This window comes from Pongo abelii, chromosome 11, assembly GCF_028885655.2.
Source record: "Pongo abelii isolate AG06213 chromosome 11, NHGRI_mPonAbe1-v2.0_pri, whole genome shotgun sequence".
Classification (NCBI taxonomy): Eukaryota; Metazoa; Chordata; class Mammalia; order Primates; family Hominidae; genus Pongo; species Pongo abelii.
The window spans coordinates 20,606,744-20,621,929 of record NC_071996.2 but is presented as its reverse complement, the minus strand read 5'-3'; the positions used below and the strand labels follow the sequence as shown (position 1 = coordinate 20,621,929).

Here is a 15,186-nt window from a genome sequence, read left to right as displayed (position 1 = left end):
TGTGCTGACATCCACCACCCATCATCAAGGGACACCAGGAACCAGGACAAAGGCTGCTGCGACACACAGGATCTCTAACTTGTAAAGAGAACTTCATCTAAATGTCTACTTTTGCCAGAGTAGGAAATGAACTTTTTTTCCTTTTATAAATAAGGAAATACAACTTAAAACTTCTACATCCCAAAAAGAATTGGAAAAACCTCAAAGAGCCTTTATAGATTATCCATGATGCATGCAAATCCTCAGTATGCTCCTTCCACTAACCCCAGGCAGTGTCCCCCATCCCTGTACATGTCGGAAATGAAAACATGCATGAGAAGTTCCTTCAGCAGACGTGAATTCACTGTCCAGGAATCATAGTGTACCCACCAGGTCCCCAGAGTGCTAGGGGCCTCACCTCCACCCCATAGGCCACACAAACCTTGGATATGAAGATGGTGTTAATTTTGGGGTTGTGCTTGAAATTCTGGAGAATCTGCATCCTTTCCCCCTGAGACGTAGGTCCGTAGATATAGGGTCTAGAGAAGAATGAAGCTGTGTTAGACCACAGAATAATGCCTCAGTTATCTTGAAAACACATCAGAGGGAAAAAGGAGCTCAGGCTGGCCATTCTCAAGTAGAAAGCCCTCTGTCATGCAGGAATATCGTTACACCCAAAAAAATGACTGGCTACAGATGCACCCCCCAGCCTTCCCCACTGATTCTAGGTTTAGGCCCACTATTCTCTTCGGGATTCCCTCCTTTCCGTTTTTCGTTTTCTTTTTGGACTATGCTTTTTCCTGCTTCAACATCTCTCACTCTCAGCACAGAGTCTATACAAGGAGCATCTCCAGATTTCATGAAGCCCAAAGAGAGTGACAAAGAAAGCACTGCTATTTCCAAAAAAAGGCTGGAAGCAACTGTTTGCCAAGACACAGGCATGCTCCAAGAGATGAGCAGAAAGGAGAAAAGTGTCCTTCAGCCATTTTTGTGCTGATTTCCCATAACACTAAGTTTTAAAAACTTCTCTCTAATTTCTAGCTCCCTGCCGGGCACGGTGGTTCACGCCTATAATCCCAGCACTTTGGGAGGCCGAGGCCGGTGGATCACCTGAGGTTGGGAATTCACGACCAGCCTGACCAACATGAAGAAACCCCGTCTCTACTAAAAATACAAAATTAGCCGAGTGTGGTGGCGCATGCATGTAATCCCAGCTACTCGGGAGGCTGAGGCAGGAGAATCACTTGAACCCGGGAGGCAGAGGTTGTGGTGAGCCAAGATCACGCCATTGCACTCCAGCCTGGGAAACAAGAGTGAAACTCTGTCTCAAAAAAAAAAAAAAAAAAAAAAAAAAAAAATTTCCAGCTCCCTGCCGAAGGGCACAACCCTATCAATGAACTCAATGGTTATCATCCCATAGCATTGGGAATGTCACACTCCTTCCCTCTGTCTTGGAATGTGACGGTGGACAGTTTTTGTAGCTTCCCAAGAATCATAACAACAGTGATGATGATGATGACAACAACAAAGACAATGAGGACAAACTACAGGTACGCAGGACCTACCAACACCAGGCACTGAGCTGAGTACATCAAAAAAAAAAAAAAAAAAAAAAATCCAGCCAGGCACGGTGGCTCACACCTGTAATCCCAGCACTTTGGGAGGCCAAGGTGGGTGGATCACCTGAGGTCAGGAGTTTGAGACCAGCCTGGCCAACATGGTGAGACCCCATCTCTACTAAAAATAAAAAAAATTAGCTGGGTGTGGTGGAGGGCGCCTATAATCCCAGCTACTCAGGAGGCTGAGGCAGGAGAGTAACTTCAACCTGGGAGGTGGAGGTTGCAGTGAGCCAAGATCGCACCACTTCACTCCAGCCTGGGCAAGAGAGTGAGACTCCATCTCAAAAAAAAAAAAAAAAAAAAGAAAAGAAAAGAAAAAATCCAGCCAGCCCTGCCAAGATTCCTCAGCACTGTAAAAGACAAGTTTCATGTTCCCCAATTTACATGTGGGAAACCAAGGGTCAAGGAGCCTGAGCAGGTGGAACCTGGGAGTGGCTGCTCCACTGCCCAGGCCCATTAGCACCCAGAGCAGTGCCCATTAATGGATGTACCTCAAAGAGCAAACCCCTCGCCTGTGGGGAAGCTGGACAGGGCCTGGGCAGCTGCACACCCAGGCTGATGGCCTCTGGTTAGTCCAGTCACAAGCTGCCTTGCGTGATCCAGAAGGTCCCAGCCACCACAGAATTTTATCATTTTCTATGCATGTCATGCAGTGAAAAAGGTTAGAAGCCCCACTCATCAGAACAGCCTGACTCTGGATACCCAGGTTTTTAGGTGGTTTTCTCCTCCCCCACCACCAGGAAAAACTACTTGCACAGTGGGGAGCCCTCGGTTTCTAAAGGTTCACCCACACAGATGAAACAGAAGGAAAAGCACCCTCCAAGTGGAGAACATCACATTTACTAAATACTTACAAGCTGCCAGGCACAAGAATCCACCCCCCACCATCAAGGGACACCAGGACCCAGGACACATTGGGTGGCAGTAGCTACATGTGACCGAAGTACAAAAGGAGTTCAGAGGTAAACAACTTTCCCACATCCAGTCTGTCTGATCCCAAAAACAATGCTCTGCCCATAGCCCCACACTGCCAGATAACCCTAAGCCTCTCTTGCAAAGTGCTTTGGTGATACCAGCGCCTTTCTTATGAAGGCTGGGAGGAGCCAAAAGCTTGGAGAATCCCCACCACACACGAGCGAAGAATGGAGCAATGCCCGAGAGCCACAGGATCACTTTTTTTTTTAAAGGATGGGGTCTCACTATATTGCCCAAGCTGGTCTTGAACTCCTGGGCTCAAGTGATCTTTCCGCCTTGGCCCCCCAAAGTGCTGGGATTACAGGCATGAGCCACTGTGCCTGGCCCACAGGATCATTTTAGAAGCGAGAAAACCAAGAAGAAAAAACACTACTTCATACATTTAAAGGCCAGAGACACACAAAAAAGGTAAGTACACATTGTAATGATCATTCTAGTACACAGGAGACAGCCACAATCTGCTGCCCTTCATTGTGCCAGACTGGCTCAGAGTTGACAGTGCCAGGCAAATTAACGTCCCTGTCCAAGCAGATGCTCGGGAGGCTGCAGCTAAGGCACAAGCCTCAGGAGTGCTGCAAATGTAGGTGGGGGAGGCCCCTGGAGTGAGGATCCAGAAGACTGGAGGACCACTGCTGTGGGAGGAAGGATGGGGAGAGAAGATAGTTCTTAAATAAGGCACAGTAAATATAGGAACTGTCTCATTGCCCTGCTCAAATTGGCACTAATGTGACAGTACACAAACCCACAAAGAAAACAGGAGAAGAAATAACAGCAGATGAGAGAAGTGGGTAACATTTCAGAAGCTGAAAAGCAGACAGATGCAGGCACAGTACCTGAGCTAACAGACTAGAGAAAGCAGAAGCTGGAGCTGGCAGGAGGGAAGACTGATATAGAACCCGCTGCCTCTGTGTCCTCTGCGGCATGCAGGAGGGCTCAGGAACTAGTCACCAGTTGCCTGAGAAGGTGGGGAGGTGCACAGGAGGACTGGCAGCACGTGAGTGTGAGGAGCAGTCGGGTCTGGCCGGCAGCAGGCAGGCCACCTCCACTGGTGGGGCACTGGAGGCTTACTCTCCAGGGATGCCCGGCAGAGCTGAGGGCAAAGGCGAGACTGAATGCAAAGATTCCACAAGCCCTCCTCTTCCCCTAACACACGGTGGTGCCCAGGAGACTGGAAAATTCCTCACTGAAGAAACCGTCCAGCCCAAGAGAAAAGTCCTAGAGATACTGGCATTTGGCAATCTCCTGAAGAAATAGCCAGGCCCTGCCCAGCGACTCTGGTGAGGTCCACAAGGTGGCAAACCCACTAAGCCACACAGAAAGGCCTGCCAGGTTTTCAGTGACTTTAAACAAAACATACAGTCAAGGATTAACAAAACTCAGAAAGACTCAAAAGACAGGTAAATACAATCAAGACAAAAAAATGAAGAAAGGAGACATGGCAGGAAACAGAAGGAAGCTTCAAAAGCTTTCATAGCCTCCGAGAAGACACTCTATTCACAAACAAAACAAGAACAGTTACCAGGAAAGAACTCTCAGAAATTAACAAGTCTCAATAGAAGGGTTAGAAGACAAAGAGATGAAAAAGTAGAAAAAAGATAAGCAAACTGGAGAAGCTGTTCAGAGGATCTAACATCTGACGAGTCAAGATTCCAAGAAAGGAATACATAGAGAAAGTGATTAACAACAAAAAAATAGAAATTCTCAGAACTGAAGGACACGAGTTTCCAGACGGAAAGGATATACTGAGTGCCCATCACAATGAAAGAAAAAACATTAAGAATAGCACTTTGAAATTTCCAAAAAGAAAGAAGATCCTACCAGTTTTCAAAGGAAGGAAAACACACAGCCACCACAGCAGACAACACACTGAGAGGAAGCAAAGGGCATCAGACTGCCGAACTGCTGCACTGGAAGCTCCAATGTTAGTTCTAGGACCTGGCCAAACTACTGATCAAGTGTAAAGTCAAGTAAAGACATCTGCAAACACGTGAAGTCTCCAAAGCTTCCCCTCCTACATCCCTTCTCTCAGGAACCTACTGGAACATGTGCTCCATCAAAATGAGTAACCAAGAGGGTGGAGACTTCAGGGTGGGAAACACAACAAAGAGGCCCAGGGAAGTCATGGGGTGGTGTCCAAGGGAAACCCCATGGTAACAGCTGGTGGTGTCTCTAGCTGTTACCATGAACAGGCCAGAACAGAGTAGGGGGATGGAGTGCTGGTGGGGATCCCACTGGGGAAACAGAAAAACAGAAATGAGAAATTACCTGACCCTAATGAGTTTATGGTTACGTGAAGACTTTGGAGAGGAATAATTATTAAATGTACAGAAAACCAAGCAAAAACAATGACAAGGCAATTATTAACTCCAAGGCAAAAAAATATTTCCAAAAAAGAAAATGTAGGGCCAGGCACGGTGGCTCACACCTGTAATCCCAGCACTTTGGAAGGCTGAGGCAGGCAGATCACGAGGTCAAGAGATCGAGACCATCCTGGCCAATATGATGAAACCCCATCTCTACCAAAAATACAAAAATTATCCAGGCTGTGGTGGCGGGTGCCTGTAGTCCCAGCTACTCAGGACGCTGAGGCAGGAGAATCACTTGAACCCAGGAGGCGGAGGTTGCAGCAAGCCGAGTTAGAGCCACTCACTGCACTCCGGCCTGGCAACAGAGCAAGACTCCGTCTCAAAAAAAAAAAAAAAGAAAAGAAAATGTAATAGTACTCTACAGCTCTGCCTGAACAATGACACTATATGGCTCTCTCTAAACATACTTACACAGTCAAAATAATGTAACACTGAATATTAAAGTAACCCCCAACTTGTGCTAATCCCATATTGGGAGAATGGTAGGAGAGAAAACAGGAGTGGGGAGAGGGGTGTATGTAAGAAAGCTAAACCCTCAACTCCTACAGTAGGAAGTTAATAGGCAATTTCTATAACTGATCATCAAGAAATTACTACATAAGCTATTGCTTAGAAAGATGAAGGCTGGCCAGGTGTGGTGGCTCATGACTCTAATCCCAGCACTTTGGAAGGCCAAGGCAGGAGGACTGCTTGAGCTCAGGAGTTTGAGACCAGCCTGGGCAAAATAGCAAAACCCCATCTCTACAAAAAATACAAAAATTAGCTGGGTGTGGTGGTGCGTGCCTGTAGACCCAGCCACTCGGGAGGCTGAGGTGGAAGGACTGATTGAGCCCAGGGGCTCAAGGCTGCCGTGAGCTGTGATTACACCACGCACTACAGACTGGGTGACACAGTGAGACCCTAACTCCAAAAAAAAGAAAGAAAGAAATATGAAGGTAAACAACAAGAAAGAGTCAAAAGCGGCTGTCTTCAAGGCACAGAATTCTGGGTGGGAAAATAGAAGCAGGGAATTGCTGTTTTCACAATAATCTAAATGTCGACTTGGATTAAAAAGTCTTTCTAAATTAAATAAAGGTATAATTTTAGGAACTTGAGAAACTTAATCTTTCTATGAGTTTGTTTTCCCTTCTATAAAATGGGAACAACATCTTATATGGCTGAAGTGAGGATTAAATAAAACCTATGTATAGTACCCATAGCACATAGCTTGACCTGTCTCCATAGAGGACCTCGCCTTCTGCAACACTTACAGCACCTGAAGTCCTGTATCACTGTAGGAGCAAGCGCAGACCTCTTCCTCCTTACTTGGCAGAGCTTTACAAGAGCCAGGTTTTAAGCACAAATATTTGGGTGGAGCCATGGGTTGATGAGGATACTGCGTGGCCATTTCTAAGAAGCTCCTTCCAGATGCCAGTCCGTACTTGGGATGCCAGCCCAGCCCGTCTTGCCTTCCCAGCCCCTAGGCCATCCAGTCTGGCCTCCTCTCCACCCACAGAGCTCACACAGTCCAAAGCTCCAAATGCCAACTCCCACCCACCTTTGGAGCCCAGATCTTCCATGGGGCCCCATCCAGCTCAGTCCAAGTCTCTGCTCCCTGTTCTTTGGGCTCAAGGTGACTAGCCCCCCTTTTCTCTATGCTCTAACCTCTGACTCCTCTCTGACCACCTACTTCTTTCCTGGTTTCCGAGGCCACGGCCACAGAACAAGATCTTTGAAGCCCAAGAAGTTCCTGAGAGAAAAACAAAAAAACAAAAAAACAAAACAACAGCCACCTTCTGCACTCTCAATGGGGAAGAGAAACTGGCCTGGAGGAAGCTCCAAGTTTTCAATTCTTACTTGTTCAGTCGAATGGCATATTCCTTCAGGGCAAACACATTGTCAGCAAAGACAATAATCTTGTCATTCCTCCTTTCATGAAACTTGATCAGAAACTGGCAAGCTCTAAATTTGTTGGGGTTCATGGTGTACAGCAAGATTCGTTTCTTGGTTTTGATTGCCACATATTCCCGGTAAAATTCAGGAGACATAGGGCACCAGACCTGTGATGCAGTAAGAACCAGGGGTCATTTTACAAGTTTAAGCATCACACAATTAAAAACTTTTGAAGACCTCTCTCTAGCAGAATTAGCTTTAAAACAAAACCAGTCAGGCACAGTGGCTCATGCCTGTAATGCCAGCACTTTGGGAGGCTGAGGCAGGCAGATCACTTGAGGCCAGGAGTTCAAGACCAGCCTGGCCAACACAGTGAAACCCAGTCTCTACTAAAAATACAAAAATTAGCTGGGTGTGGTGCTGCATGTCTGTAATTCCAGCTACGCGGGAGGCTAAGGCAGGAGAATCACTTGCCCAGGAGGCGGAGGTTGCAGTGAGCCAAGATCCACTGCACTCCAGCCTGGGTGACAGAGTTAGACCCAGTTTAAAAAAAAAAAAAGTATGTGAATTAGAAACCAGTACAACTGAAAATAAATGCATGCACAAAACTAAACCCAACCTAATACCTCCTGTTGAACCAGATGTTTTCACATGTCAACCACTTAAAACAGTTTTAAATGCAATCACATCCAGGGAGTTATTTTCACACCAGCTGCAAGTGAGCGAAACCAGATTCTAAATCGGTAGTGCCAGTGATTCCTCCATTTAGGCCACACCTCCACACACAAGTCAGCACTGCTACTGAGTACTGCCACCTCTTCACACACTTCCCAGCAGGGCCGGGAGCATGTCAGTTAGGCGCTTGGGGCTATCAGAGCAAAGCCCTTTGCTGCCAGGCTCCCAGGCAGCACTGTGGTATGAGGGGCCTTCATTCATCCCTGTGCCCTGAATGCTAATCCTCACCCACAGAAATCCATGACTGGTAAACCCCGTGGCTAGGAAAAAGAATCATCACGAATTCAGGGGTATGTGAGATATGTGGCAAGGCAGAAGATATGCGGCAAGTGGGTCTAGTACCACCCAACCACAGGGTGACTGAGGATCCTGCATGAGGTGGTAGCAGGTGAGCCTAAGTCCTGACCTGTATCTGCCCATGAGGAATCGATCTGATCACTCCCCTGCCCATAGGAGGAGGCCCTTTCCCAGACGCCCCCAGCCCAGGCCCAGCTACCTCAGCACACTGGACTTTGGCGATGTAGCCATTATTCTGCAGCTCCATCCAGTTGGCTTCGTAGAGCTTAGGCCCAATCAGAAAATTTAAGTCCACAATTTTGTCATCTTCGCGGACGAGGGTCGCAGTCAAACCCAGCTTACAGTGGGCCTGCACAATGGTGAGCACCCTTCGGAACATCTTGGCTGAGGAAACAATGGGAGCATTCACACTGTCACTTTTCTTGCTTATTTTTTATTTATTTATTTTTAAATATTTTTTGTAGAGCTGGGGTCTCATTATGTTGCCCAGGCTGGTCTTGAACTCCTGGCCTCAAGCAATCCCCCTGCCTTCGCCTCCCAAAGTGCTGGGATTACAGGCGTGAGCCACTGCACCCAGCCTACACTGTCACTTTTTCAAATGTTCATAGCTGTGCAACTTAACACTGGCTTATGACACCACCTGAGCTAACCCTCGGGTTTCAGGACCACAGAAGCTGGCTCTAGACAAGAATGACTAGGCATGGAAAAAACTACTTTAAAGTTCATATGGAACCAAAAAAGAGCCCGCATCGCCAAGTCAATCCTAAGCCAAAAGAACAAAGCTGGAGGCATCACACTACCTGACTTCAAACTATACTACAAGGCTACAGTAACCAAAACAGCATGGTACTGGTACCAAAACAGAGATATAGATCAATGGAACAGAACAGAGCCCTCAGAAATAATGCCACATATCTACAAGTATCTGATCTTTGACAAACCTGACAAAAACAAGAAATGGGGAAAGGATTCCCTATTTAATAAATGGTGCTGGGAAAACTGGCTAGCCATATGTAGAAAGCTGAAACTGGATCCCTTCCTTACACCTTATACAAAAATCAATTCAAGATGGATTAAAGACTTAAATGTTAGACCTAAAACCATAAAAACCCTAGAAGAAAACCTAGGCATTACCATTCAGGACATAGGCATGGGCAAGGACTTCATGTCTAAAACACCAAAAGCAATGGCAACAAAAGCCAAAATTGACAAATGGGATCTAATTAAACTCAAGAGCTTCTGCACAGCAAAAGAAACTACCATCAGAGTGAACAGGCAACCTACAAAATGGGAGAAAATTTTCGCAACCTACTCATCTGACAAAGGGCTAATATCCAGAATCTACAATGAACTCCAACAAATTTACAAGAAAAAAACAAACAACCCCATCAAAAAGTGGGCGAAGGAAATGAACAGACACTTCTCAAAAGAAGACATTTATGCAGCCAAAAAACACATGAAAAAATGCTCACCATCACTGGCCATCAGAGAAATGCAAATCAAAACCACAATGAGATACCATCTCACACCAGTTAGAATGGCAATCATTAAAAAGTCAGGAAACAACAGGTGCTGGAGAGGATGTGGAGAAATAGGAACACTTTTACACTGTTGGTGGGACTGTAAACTAGTTCAACCCTTGTGGAAGTCAGTGTGGCGATTCCTCAGGGATCTAGAACTAGAAATTCCATTCGACCCAGCCATCCCATTACTGGGTATATACCCAAAGGACTATAAATCATGCTGCTATAAAGACACATGCACACGTATGTTTATTGCGGCATTATTCACAATAGCAAAGACTTGGAACCAACCCAAATGTCCAACAATGATAGACTGGATTAAGAAAATGTGGCACATATACACCATGGAATACTATGCAGCCATAAAAAATGATGAGTTCACGTCCTTTGTAGGGACATGGATGAAATTGGAAATCATCATTCTCAGTAAACTATCGCAAGAACAAAAAACCAAACACCGCATATTCTCACTCATAGGTGGGAATTGAACAATGAGAACACATGGACACAGGAAGGGGAACATCACACTCTGGGGACTGTTGTGGGGTGGGGGGACGGGGGAGGGATAGCATTGGGAGATATACCTAATGCTAGATGACGAGTTGGTGGGTGCAGCGCACCAGCATTGCACATGTATACATATGTAACTTACCTGCACATTGCGCACATGTACCATAAAACCTAAAGTATAATAATAATAATAATAATAATAATAATAATAATAAAAAAAAAAAAAGAATGACTAGGCAAACGCTTCACCATCACTTTTAGACCTGTCCAAAAGAAAATGAAAAGGAGAACAAGAGGGTGAAATGAGCTTAAGGAATCTCTAAGCTAATGAACCCCAGCATTCCCCTCACAACAGTTATCAGTAGAAGTGCAGATGGCAATTTGAAATACAACCTGCAATACTTACTATTAATATCATTAAGCTCTAAGTTATGCAAGGAATTTTCCCCTAAAACTTGTACCCAGGTTACTGAAAAGAAAGTTGACAATCTAAGGGGAGGAAGAAATGAAAGAAGCCAGCTCTGCTCAGCTTCCCACCATTTTCCCAGAAACCGAGAAGAAAGCCAAGCCCACGGGAGTGATGAAACTCCAGGCACTGTTCGCCCAAGAGCTCCGGCCGGCCTTAGGAAACTCCCCTCTCCAAACTTTACCAATTCAATCACTTTGGTCAACCAGCAACCTCCTTTTTCTTCCTTTCTTTTGAACATTATAATTCTCTCTGGTTTATCAAATAAAATAAACACATAAAGGGTATGAGATATTCATTTTTAAAAAACCTAATTTATGGATTTCCACAGGCTCACCTTTTAAAAATTCTAATACTCTGAAGCAAAGTTAAAATGTTTGAGTCATGCTTATCTTACCATATAATTGAAAGTAGGGCTAATGATATTTCAGAAATAAATGGACACAAAAATCTAAGGAAAAAGAGGCTTGAATGCACCAAAACACAAAGACGTTCACAGTGAAATAACAGACGGTTGCCTAACTCTAAGTAAATGTTTAGTTTTTACATCTACATGGTTTGCACACAACACCACATGCAAACACACACACACACACACACACACACACACACACTACACAGAAAACAAAATCAGCTCAGGGTTATCTCTAAGGAAAGACTGTGCTGGCTCCAAAATACAGTAGCCAAGAACCTCAGACCAAGCTCCCCATGTTAGAGGGAAATGGTAGTCAAGGCAATGGCTACACCAACCCAGTGTGGGCCCCAGGAAGGCAACACTGGGGGACATATTGACCCAAGACAAGGACAAGGCAGGTAGGACTCTGCCTGGACACCTGTGACCCCGTCACACCCCTCTACTACACTCTCCTACAGCCCTGACAGCTGTCACAGGTGAATAACTCACAGCATACTACTCAATATATTTTTACAGACACGCAGCTGTGGAACCACCTAGATCAGGATATAGAGCATCAGGCACCCAGAGGTCTCTCCCCTGACCCCTCCTGTCAATAACTAGCACTCTTCCTTGAGGGAACCACTCCTCTGACTTCTGAGAGGGGTCTGTCTCCTTTCTGAACTTTGCATGAATGAAATCATAGTATGCACTTTTGTGTGTGGCTTGTATCACTCAACATCATATCATGGTTGTCATTTGGGATTTATTTGTGTGGTTACTTGGCTGTCCCTTCCACTTTGTCTCCAGTGCCAAGTACAGTGCCTGAACTTAGTAGGTTCTCAATAAATACCTGTAGAAATAATGAAACTGGCACAGTACCCAGCACACAGGAAGTACTTAATATACACAAGTACCATAATAGGAATCTCTCATTAATAAAAAGGCATAACAGAGCTCCTTTTGAAAAATCTGTGAAACAGCACAGCAATCTTTATCCTTTGAGATAAATCTCAAAGATTGATCACTCCACCTAACCCAACACAGCAGACATTGGACAGTCAGGAGACTTATTGTGATTTCCTAGCATTCCCTTATTTAACATTTGCTCTCTGGGACAATGAGCATGGCCAGGCCACTGGGCTTATGGGGGCTGTACTCAAAAATCCTAGAGTACAGCTTGTTGGTTTCACTCCGCAACTCGACCAAAGACTAACTCATCCAGTGAACTAGACAAGAGAGAGACAAACTCACAGACATACGTGAGTGTGAGGTGCACCTTTTTGTACTTGTTCATCAGATAACCAATCCCAAACCTGTGCTGTTGTCCCCTGGAACCTGGGACCTGGGGTTCGGGTTAAAGAAAAACATGAACGTGTACCAAACATATAGTCAGACAGAATGCCTCAAGCCCCGAACACAGCTTCCAACCAAACTGCTACAGAACAATTCCAAACTCCTTTGTGGGTAGTGATTCTCTGTACCATCAATTTTCAATCCTAGCAGACCCAATACCCACCCTTCCACCTTTTTTCTTTTGAGTTTTTAAATTCTCACAATAAAACTGACTTGGGGCAGGTGGGTGGGGGGGCAATTCTATGCATTTTAACATATTTACATTTTTGCAACCAGCACCACAATCAGGGTACAGATAAAGACAGCATCCCCCAAAATTCCCCTATGCTCTCCTTTAGAGTCATCCATCTCTGACTCCCCACTTCTGGCAACCACTGATCTGCTGGCCAGCACCATACTGTCATTGTATAAATGAAATCACATACTATGGAAGCTTTTGAGGCTGACTTCTTTCACTCAGCACCAGCACCATGCTTTTGAGATTCATCCAGATTGCAACATGCAGCACGTTTGTTCTTTTTCACTACTGAGTAGTGTTCCAGTGTATGGATGTACCACAGCTTGTTTATCCAGACACCCACTGATGAGCACCTGCGTTTTGGATATTATGAACAGAGCTGCCATAAACATTCGTGTACAGGATTTTGTGTAAACCTATTTTCATGTGTCTAGGATACCCAGGAATGGGACTGATGGGTCATGTGGTAATTTTATAATAAACGGACAAACTGTTTTCCACAGTGACCATACACTTTGCAATCCATCCCTCCAGGAATGTGTGACAGTTCAGTTGCTGTGACCTCATCAGCACCGGCACATCAGTATTTTTTATTTTGGCCACTCTAACTGGCATATGGGAGCATCCTGTGGTGGGTTTAAATCTGCAGTTCCCTGATGACTAATGAGGTTGAACCCTTTTTCAAGTGCTTCTGTGACATATGTATATCCTTTTTTGGTGAAATGTCTGTCAATTTCTTTGGCCCATTTTTAACCTTTTTGCCACGGCCTGAATGCCTAACAGGAAACTCACATTCACACATCTAAAGCCCAACTCCTGATAGTCACCTTCCAGACCAGCTCCTTTGAGAGTGTTCCCCATCTCAATTAATGCCGACTCTATTCTCCCTTTGTTCAAGCCTAAAACCTTAGTGTCTTTATTGATTTCTCTCTGATTCCACACCTGACCTGTCAGTTAATGCTTCACAACATATCCAGAGTCGGATCACACCTTCATCCTTACTGGTTGACACTTCTTGGGATTCCACAAACTCACCTCACCGCTTCTATCTTGCTTCCTTCAGTCTATTTCCAGCACAGCAGCCAGGGCGGTATTTTTACAGTATAAAGTCAACTCATGTCATGCTCTGCTCAAATCCCTCAGATGGCTTCACACTAAGAGTACAAGCCAAAGTTCTTGCCACGGCCTACAAGGTCCTACAAGACCTGCCCCAATACCACTAATCTTCCTCAGCCTTGACTACTGTTCCTATGCTCTCCTCTGGCCGCATGTCCACCTTGTGCTGTCTCACTATGCCAAGTACTTTCCCACAGCAGGGCCCACACCCTGGGCTTCCATCAGAAAGACCTCCAATCCCTCCCTGGCCAGCTGTGAACATCTCTAGGTATCTCCAGAAACCCATCAGGGCTGAAGAGCTCTCATGCACAGAAAGAACCAGATGCTGGGGCCATTTTGACAACATTTTGAACACTACCTGTGAAAATGCCTCAGATTTCATTTTGTTCATAGTAACCTCTATTAGACTTCTTAATTTACCCTAACCTGTTCATCTTTATTTTGTTTTTTGAGACAGAGTCTCACACTCTGTCATCCATGCTGGAGTACGGCTGCACAATCATGGTTCACTGCAGCCTCAACCTCCCAGGTTCAAGTGATCCTCCCACCTCAGCCTCCTCAGCAGCTGAGACCACAGGTGCACACCACCACACTTGGCTAATTAAAAAAATTTTCTTTTGTAGAGACATGTTTCACTATGTTACCCAGGCTAATCTTAAACTCCTGGGCTCAAGCAATCCTCCTGCCTTGGCCTCCCAAAGTGCTAGGAGACCACAGGTGTCAGCCACCATGCCCACCCCTAATCTGTTAATCTTAATCCCTTAATCTGTTTTTATCAAAAAAGATTTGCCCAAAAAACTATACAACAATAAAAGGAACAAACTACTGACAAATGCTAAGGCTCAGATGAATCATTACGGGAAGTGAAAGAAGCCAGACATAATATGTATTGTATGATTGTGTTTATATAAATTTTCCATAAAAAGCAAATCTATAGTGACAGAAAGCAGTTCAGCAGTCATCTGAAGCTAGATGGAGAAACAAAGATTGACTGCAAATGAGTACAAAGGAAATCTAAAACTGGATCATGGTAGCTGAACGCAGTGGCTCACGTCTATAATCCCAGTACTCTGGGAGGCCCAGGCAGGCAGATCACTTGAGGTCTGGACTTCAAGACCAGCCTGGCTAACATGGTGAAACCCTTTCTCTACTAAAAATACAAAAATTTGGCCAGGTGTGGTACCTCACGCCTGTAATCCCAGGGTGAGGCCGAGGTGGGCGGATCACCTGAAGTCAGGAGTTTGAGACCAGCCTGACCAACATGGAGAAACCCTGTCGCTACTAAAAATTTAAAATTAGCTGGGCGTGGTGGCACATGCCTGTAATCCTAGCTATTCGGGAGGCTGAGGCAGGAGAATCACTTGAACCCGGGAGGCAGAGCTTCCAGTGAGCCGAGATTGCGCCACTGCACTCTAGCCTGGGCAACAAGAATAAAACTCTGTCTCAAATAAAAAAAAAAATTAGCCGGGTGTGGTGGTACACACCTGTAGTCACAGCTACTTGGAAGGCTGAGGCAGGGGAATCAGCTGAACCCAAGAGGCAGAGGTTGCAGTGGGCCAAGATCACACGACTGCACTCCAGCCTGGGCAACAAAGCAAGATGCCATCTCAAAAAAAAAAAGAAAAAAATAAAAGAAAACTTGGATCATGGTCATGGTTGCACTGGTCCACAAATTTACTAAAACTCATTGGATTATATATTTACAAGGGGTGATTTTACGGTATATAAATTAAATCAATA

At 45.2% G+C, this 15,186-nt stretch overlaps 1 protein-coding gene across 3 annotated transcripts in view; it reads right to left on the bottom strand.

Moving 5' to 3' along the window:
* ERCC3 (ERCC excision repair 3, TFIIH core complex helicase subunit) overlaps positions 1–15,186 on the bottom strand; it is a 38,516-nt gene that overhangs the window by 15,214 nt on the left and 8,116 nt on the right. For all 3 annotated transcript variants that reach the window (NM_001132325.1, XM_024242935.3, XM_024242934.3), the window contains 3 exon segments: positions 422–518; positions 6,776–6,978; positions 8,043–8,227. In NM_001132325.1, coding sequence (NP_001125797.1) covers positions 422–518; positions 6,776–6,978; positions 8,043–8,227 — 485 coding nt within the window.